The following is an 8,620-nucleotide window of genomic DNA, read 5'->3' on the forward strand; positions in this document are numbered from 1 at the left end:
TGCACACAAAGCATGAGATGTAACTTAAGGAAAGTGTTGTTGGAGATGTTTACAGAAATTAGGTAATCATGGGCTTTAACTGCAAAGTTAGATTCTGAGAGTAAATGTAATCTTTTAATTACAGCATTAACGCCAGAATACAGACGCTAGTTCGGATAAGACAGAAACAGAGAGGCCAGAAAATGGGAGGAAAGAAAAAAGTGTTTATCTTCAAAGCTACAGCAGCACAAGTGAAGGGTTCCAGAGCAGACAAACAAAGCAGTAGTGTATCAGCAGATATAGGATCAACACATGCAGCAATACATAAATTCTTAAAACTAGTAATGTTAAAATAAGCAGTCTATGATCCAAAAACATTTGAGTTAATAAGATTGCTCCAAATGATCAAGGAAAAACTCAATGTACACTGCCAAAAGAACTTTTAAAAATTTTATTGAAATATTTTACAGTTCTTTGTGAAGCCAGTTTAGATGATGCCAATCTGAAAAACAAAAAAAAAAGTCAGTGAGCAGGAGCTTATCTAAGATAAGAGTATACAGTATAACACATTCTATAATAGCCATAGAAGACAAACAGAACCTTTCCAGTACTGGGAAAGTGCATATACCAAATCTCTTGCACATATTGTTAGTTACCATACCAAAGCATTGCACTTTTGTATATGAAGTACAATCACTCAACTTTTTATCATGTACATAAAACTAGTAGGGGCATTTTCAATTAGTTCAGTAAACAGTGGCATCACCTCAGCTCTAAGTGTCATCTGATCATAAGCTACCATGGGAAGAATACAAACAGAGGTATCAGATGACATTCTGCAGAATCTCTCAGAACAGAAGCTGCTGCTGATAGACAGGGATAAAGTTTGCTTGTTCTGTGTCTGAGAGTTTCCACCGCGTGCTTCAGTTTGCTCACACAGTCCAAAGATGTGCAGGTTCGTTGGATTGACTGCAGTAAATACAGAATTATGGGGAGAGGGTGGAGGGCTACGAGTGGGTCTGATCCTCTTCAGAAAAAAGATGGACCAAATGATCTCTTTCTGCATTCTATGCAGGAAAACATCAAGAGAGAGAGAGCGCGCGCGCGCGAGAGCGAGAGATAGAGATGTACCTTATTAGCAACATCCAGTGCATCGTAGTCTGGGGCCAGTCGCACATATGCCTTCTTTTCACCATCAGGCCTGGCGAGAGACCAATCATTACAAACCAGAGACAAAAACAGCAGATAAATACATAACCAAACTTTATCATTGTGCATCAGTGGTTCCTTTGAATCAAATTCTTCACACTGATCAGGTGAAACAGTTTCCATCATTTTGCACAAGGAATTCTACACAACTTTACGGTTCTAACAAATCACAAGTCAGGTTTGGATAAAGACTCAAGGTTACACAGTATATTTCAGTCTTTCAGATCACCAATTCTAGCCTCTTTATTTTGTAAACATCTGCAAAAATCATCCTATGTCTTCAATTCAGAGCCCCAGGTTAAAGTTACTGCAGAGCATATGCTTCCAGTTAAGAGTTTCAACTTCCTGCTTGGAGACCTGTAATATGCCCATGTCATGTCTGAGAATGAGAGCAGAGTTCGTCCATATTTATGACTCAGCCAATATAACTGAAATATAAACCCTACAGATGACAATTTTTCAGAAATAATGAAACTGAATAATTTCCCCTTTACAACACCTCGTTAATAGATTAGATTTTTCTAAATATGCTAGAAATCAACAAGGCATTTCAATATGTAGTTTATAATATAAACTCAATTGGTTAATGTAATTAAAAACTATATGTCACTACGATTGTGCTCCAATTGATATTCCACACTAGCATTCAGAGTATGAAGATCCAGTGCATTTTTACTGAGTGAGAATATTTCACCAAAATTAGCCAATAAACAAGCTTGATAACCTATCGGACACCTAGAGATTTCATCAACTTGGTGGCAAATTCACAAATCATGTGGCATAGGAGAAGTCCATACCAGAGATCATCAGAAGCAATCTTAATGATAATCATAGCTGCCATAACTTTACCATGGGTTACAAAATGAGCCTTTGCTATTTGAGACCATGCAGAGTTTAAACTAGGTGGTATGGTTCCTACAGAGTTTACTGTCACTTGTACAGTACAAGTTTTACTAAGCAATCAAAAGTTGTCAGTATTTCCAATTGTTAAAATGAACTCTCCAAATTTGGCACCACAAAAAAAGTTTACATAAATTTACCATCTCTACAGTACAGTAATAATGGAATTTACATCTGTAAGTATCAAGATCCAGATTAAACCTGATCTTAATCTGCACATAACACAAAGCACTTTTTAAAAAATTCTTCATATAACCTTAGGCATAGTCTCCAATCTTTACTACTTTTTGGGTTACAATCTCTAAAATGGCTGTATAAACTTCCTAACAATCAAGATCCACTTAAACCACTTTAGAGAACTTGTAATATCAGTCCTGATGGTCAACCAATGACTCGTCTCACCAAAAGGTGAATGCACAACCAGATATTTTACTGTAAACTAATAGGATACCTAATACAATGAAGCATTTTAGGATACTGACTATAGCATTATCGCCACACTGATGGATGCTAAACATTACAGCCGAACCTATTCTCGGAAATGGTGCAGATGAAAGTAAAGTCCAATGAATAAAGCTTAAAAAGTCACCAGCCAATTTTACTAAAATCCTAGTGGCAATGCTGCAAAACAAAAATCAGACAAGCCGTGAATGAAGCTACAGAACATTTAACAGAAAATCTACGAAATGCAGTGAGTCTATTAAAGCATCCATCAACCTAGTTAATTCAGGAATCCAATTTAAAGCAAATTTCCAAATTCAAGGCACTGGTCCTCAAACTGGAGATACATTCAGAATATATTTCACTTTGAAAAGAACATCAATACTTAAATTTTCAGCATTCACATTTAATATTCTATTGCTTACCTGATAAGAGTGTTGACTTTAGCTACATCAATATCATATAATTTCTTGACAGCCTGTTTGATCTGGTGTTTGTTGGCCTTGATGTCAACAATGAAAACCAAGGTATTGTTATCCTCTATTTTCTTCATAGCGGACTCAGTTGTCAGAGGGAACTTAACAATAGCATAATGGTCCAATCTAAAGATAGTATGCAGAAAGATTTGATTTGTTAAACTCTGGATCATGAAAAGCTTTATAAAAGCTCTACTAGAAAACAGTAACGCAACATTTCAAAAGGTATTGCAAAGTATCAACACAAATCTATACCGCCTGTTATCTGCAGAGTAAAGGTGCATCAGTATAAAAGTGTGATAATCATACACTCTCATGCTTTGATCGCTAAAAGACATCACTTGCACCAGATACATTCCTGTAAATTCTTATCACAGATGAACAAACAAATATCCAAGCTCAAGCCAAGCCAGTGCACAAGCTATTGTTTTTCCTCCCAATCAAAAAAACAATTTACATGTAATGTGTAGATAGAAATGGAAAGGTATAAAAGCAAAGTGTCTAAATATGGAAACACCTTCCTATTCCAAAACCTAAAGTGGAAGACTGGTCCAAGTGGATAAATCGGGTTTAACTATATTCTACTGCTCTGAATACTAAGTATCCACAAAGAACTCTTGACCCAGCATCTGAATTGGATTAGAAACCTTAACTGGACAAACAAAATTGATTGATATCGGTAGATCGTAGATCAGTGAAAACCTCCACTGCAAGCAACACAGTGAAAATTGAATTCTATTCAACATGCGGCTGCGCAGCTTCCTGCTTGGCTACTTTGGATTCCAATTGGACAGTGCAGGCCAAATCACACTTTTTTTTTAAAAACCAATCCTAGTGCAAGTTCATTAGTATGAAATGTTAACCTAACGTTTTCAGCATCAGTAGTGCTTTGCTTTTCTCCAGAAAAACAAGTGAGATGTTTACTCTCCCCTCTAGAGAATGAGCATTTCCAATACAAGGCCGCACTACTATTAAGTGAAATAAAGCTTAATTGAAAAGAAAATGAATGGTTTGAAGACATACTTGTTCCTCCTGGGTGCACTCTTTCTGGGATATTTGGGTTGCCTTCTCAGTCGGAGTGTCTTTGGTCTCCTGAAGGTAGGTGTTGTCCTAATTTTCTTCTGCCTGTGACTATGAACTCCCTTCAAAATGGCCTTCTTTGCTTTCAAGGCCTTGGATTTAGCCTCCGTTTTGGCAGGGACAGCTTAAGATGATAAGCAGTCTTTATTACTTGCAGTAAGAACACAAACATTCATTTCTAATAACTGTTACACATGACTTAAATTTATCTTAGCTAATTTAGAACACTGTACACCAGGAAACACGACTGGGTTAACATGGAGCATGCAAAATTATTGCTCAACACAGCAATCACAGAACAGTTTCTTGGGATGAGGAGCATACCATTTAAAGCAAAGGTTAGGAAGACACTTTCACTCAGTGAGCTGAATCTTTCGAATTCCTCATCCCAGAGGACAATGGAGTCACAAGTATTTTCAAGATAGATCACTGGATTTCTAGATAGTTGTTATTAAGCCACATGTAAGACAAAGCTAAAGTCGTCATTGGCCTATAGGGCCATACGGCTGCTCTCTCATTAGAGACAACTTGCTGTGGTTTAATCCAGAGGTCACCACATCTCAGGCAAGGCAAAAGGTTGAGAAGGAGTGCCCTTCATGGTAACCTTTACCAGGGCAGTAATGAACCCAAACTGTTGGCATCACTCTACACTGCAGCCAACCAAGCTAACCATCCCAGCTAAAGGATAGGTGGACCATGATGGGAAGAGGCTGAGAAGTGGTAACCTTTACCAGGGCAGTAATTGAACCCAAACTGTTGGCATCACTCTACACTGCAGCCAACCGAGCTAACCATCCCAGCTAAAGGATAGGTGGACCATGATGGGAAGAGGCTGAGAAGAGTCCTTCATGATAACATCAGGTGGTGCAGGCTTTGAAATCTGACTGCTGATAAAACGATATAACAAACCAGCAACTGAACCAACTAAGCTCACCAAACCCCAATGAAACAAACAAACAGTCTTGGGAAAGTGTTTTTGATGTAGAAAATCTGATATGATCTTGGAGAACAAAAAGGTCCATCTCAGGTTGTCATTAACCTTTGTAAATTTTAAAAAACACAAAGTTAAAAATGACCAGATTGTGCTTTCCCTCTACTATTAGAGCAACATTGCAATGAGTTAATGTAGAGATTTAGATTCCCTACAGTGTGGAAACAGGCCCTTCAACCCAACTAGTTCACACCAACCCACCAAAGAGTAACCCACCCAGAACCCCTATTTGCCCCTGACTAATGCACCTAACTCTATGGGCAACTTGAGCATAACCAATTCACCTAACCTGCGCATCTTTGAACTGAGAGAGGAAACTGGAGCACCTGGAGGAAACTCACACAGACACAGGGAGAATGTGCAAACTCCACACAGACAGTTGCCTGAGGCTGGAATCGAACCCGGGTCCCTGACGCTGTGAGGCAGCAGTGCTAACCACTGAGTCATTGTACCACCCTAAAATTTGACTAGAACCCACAATCGCTGGCTTAGGAGGCCAGTGCCTTATCCATTAGGCTCAGGACACTCACAGACCCAGTTTTATCAATTATTACATTTATGGCTCACCAACTAGAGGCTTCTAAACTACAGAGCAATAGTAATCGACACAGAAATATTGGCATCGGGCTGTAAGAACACAGGAAGCCAGGCAGCACCAGTAGGTGGAAAAGTCGATGTTCCCACCTGACTGGCTTTGCTGTGTGTTCTTCCAGCTGGCCTACTTTGGATTCCAACATCCACAGATTTTTTTTGTCTCCATCGGACAATGCGGGCCAAAATAAAGCTATATTCCAATCAGAGCTTTCAAATCAGAGTTAGATTAATTTCCACACTCGGGATCAATCTGGACCAGCCGAGACAGAGCCCTGGGAGTCGAGGCCGGAATCCCCATGACATTTCCCCTCTCCTCAGGGTAGGTTAATCTACCACGGCCCTCGCTCGATGCCCTCAGACTCCCCCCCCACCCCCCTCCCCGCCGCCAGCCTGAAACCCCGAGGCCTCAGGCCCTGCAGCAACCACGTTGGCGGGCGGGCGGCCCATGGGTAAATATCTCCGCGGTTTAGAATTAACACGGAGTTAATCGGCGGCCCGTGAGGAAAACGCGAGTCTCTCTCTCCCCCCCCCCCCCCAAACCAGGCTGTTTGTCGAGGCTTGAAGCGACCCACTCCAGCCCTGAGCCCCTCACCTTCCTTCTTCACCTTCGGAGCCATCTTAGAAAAAGAGGCTGCGCACGGGGTCGCTCGGCTAAAGAGCAGGGAGTGCGGACATATCTCGCGAGAGTTTCTCCTCTGCCCCCGGAGAGTGACCCGCCGCGCAAAGCCCTATGGGATTTGTAGTCCAGTCTCCAAGTGTATGTAGTCTTTTACAGAAATTGATTAGATTCCCTACAGTGTGGAAACAGGCCCTTCGGCCCAACAAGTCCACACCAGCCCTCCGAAGAGTAACCCACCCAGACCCATTTCCCTCTGACTAATGCACCTAACACTACAGGCGATTTAACATGGCCAATTCACCTAACTTGGACATCTTTGGACTGTAGGAGAAAACTGGAGCACCCAGAGGAAACCCACGCAGACACAGGGAGAATGTGCAAATTCCACACAGGTAGTCGCCAGAGGTGGGAATTGAACCTGGGACCCTGGTGCTGGGAGGCAGCAGTGCTAACCACTGAGCCACCATGCCACCCCTGGACAATCTCAGCAGGTCTGGCAGTGTCTGTGTAAAGAAATCAGAGTTAATATTTTGGGTTCAGTGACCCTTCCTCAGAACTCTTTTCTGGCTTGCTGATAGATGTTTTTATGTGTAATATCTTGTATTGTGATTTTTTATTATTGTGTTAGAATTCATCTCTGGAGCAATTGAGATGTGACCCTGGGCCTTCTTGCTCAGAGAAGGTAACACTACCACTGCTCCAAAGAGCCCCTCTACGCTCCAGTTACATTGCAATCTCTTCATATGCTCCAAAATATTTATCAAACACATCCTAAAGATTCTGTCATAAACAGATGCATCAATGTATCTATTGGCACAGACTTGCAGAAGTATGCACTGCTTTATTCTATGATGTTAATAATTCAGTTAATGTATTAAAAATCTGACATCTGGATCAACTCATGGCAATTGTTTCAATTATCATGAAAACTGACTAATTAATCTTTTCATTTTGCAATTAAGGACTCCCATTGAGGAAACATTTGCAGGAGTAAAGATGTCTTGCTGAAGTTGTACTCAGGATTGGTGAGAACACACAGAGAGCGCATTGTGTGCAGTTTTGGTCATGCAGGCTAAAGAAGGGTATGTTTGTCATGGAGGGAGTGCAATAGACATTCACTAAACTGATTCTTAAGATGGTAGGATTTTCCTAAGAGGAGTCTCTATTCCTTCGAGTTTAGAAGACATGAGAGCTGATATATATCAATGGAACATACAATATTCAAATAGGCCTTGACAGGGTAGATACAGGAAGGATATATCACTTTGCTGAGGGCTCTAGGCATGATTTCAGAAAAAAGGAATAGTCTAATGAAGACGAAGATGATGAGTAATTTATTTACTCAGTGAGTGGTGAATCTTTGGAACTCTTCACTCCAGAGGGCTTTGAAGGCTCATATTACGTGCAAGACATGTGTTCAAATATTTCTAGATATTAAAGATACAAAGGAATATGGGAATAGTGTGGGAAAATAGCATTGAGGTATAAGGTCAGATATGATCCTACTGAATGGCCGAGAAGGATCAAGAGGTTGAATGACCTCCTCCTGCTCCTAACTCCTATGTATATTTTACTACTCATTCAAGGGATGAGGGTGTCACTGGCTAGACGAGCATTTATTGCCCATCCCTAACTGCCCAAAGGTCAGTTAAGAGTCAACCACATTGATGTGGGTCTGGAGTCACATGTAGGCCAGACTGGTTAGGGATGGCAGTTTCCCACCTAAACAACATTAGTGAATCTATTCTATGTCACCTTATTCAGCAAAAGGACTTAACAGGCATAGGCTATTTTATTCAAATTTGTAATTGGAATATAAACATTACAATATGTTTGACTTCAAATTGGAATAACTTTCAACTGTGTGCTGTGGTCCATCTAACTCTTCCCTTTCAACACCCAAAGATGACATTTGGACTTGATTCACATTGTGCAATGTCATAAGAGATTGAATGCAGATTATGTATTAAGAGATTTGCATCCAATTGTACTTGTGTAATTTTTATAGTGGCAGTCTTTGATCATGAATGTGGATACATACATCACTATATTTAAAAAAATCACATAGGAGTTGAACTGCTCTCAAGTTAAAAAAATGCTGCCTGTGAGACAATGATTAAATCGTGAGACTAATCCAGAAATGACAAACAGACAATACAACTATAACCCAAAATAATACAGTAAATCACCCTTCACAAGCATATCTACACCATAAGCAGTTTTTTACCTTGGAAGAAATTAGCTCCCTTATTGTTCCGATACATCCAGTTATATTGAAAAATGTTTCAGAGAACTATATGTATTCCTTTTCTATATCATAAGGAATAGGAA

The 8,620-nt window shown here is 40.3% G+C and overlaps 1 protein-coding gene and 2 non-coding genes across 3 annotated transcripts; all 3 read right to left on the minus strand.

Moving 5' to 3' along the window:
* Window positions 1-416: 416 nt before the first annotated feature.
* Window positions 417-6,340, minus strand: rpl23a (ribosomal protein L23a). The gene is made up of 5 exons (XM_043718481.2): window positions 6,263-6,340; window positions 4,029-4,209; window positions 2,955-3,131; window positions 1,111-1,180; window positions 417-481 (listed from the first exon to the last, which is right to left on the minus strand). Exons 1-5 carry the CDS (start codon window positions 6,285-6,287, stop codon window positions 467-469), a joined length of 468 nt encoding a protein of 155 aa, XP_043574416.1. The 5' UTR covers window positions 6,288-6,340; the 3' UTR covers window positions 417-466.
* LOC122564250 (small nucleolar RNA SNORD42) lies at window positions 1,252-1,321 on the minus strand. The gene has a single exon (XR_006315846.1). It is a non-coding gene; the product is annotated as a small nucleolar RNA SNORD42 (small nucleolar RNA).
* Window positions 3,283-3,353, minus strand: LOC122564251 (small nucleolar RNA Z17). The gene has a single exon (XR_006315847.2). It is a non-coding gene; the product is annotated as a small nucleolar RNA Z17 (small nucleolar RNA).
* Window positions 6,341-8,620: the final 2,280 nt, after the last annotated feature.

The sequence above is a fragment of the Chiloscyllium plagiosum genome, unplaced genomic scaffold (genome assembly GCF_037043375.1).
Source record: "Chiloscyllium plagiosum isolate Xiang-an unplaced genomic scaffold, Cpla_swu_hap1 HiC_scaffold_31, whole genome shotgun sequence".
NCBI classification, from domain to species: domain Eukaryota; kingdom Metazoa; phylum Chordata; class Chondrichthyes; order Orectolobiformes; family Hemiscylliidae; genus Chiloscyllium; species Chiloscyllium plagiosum.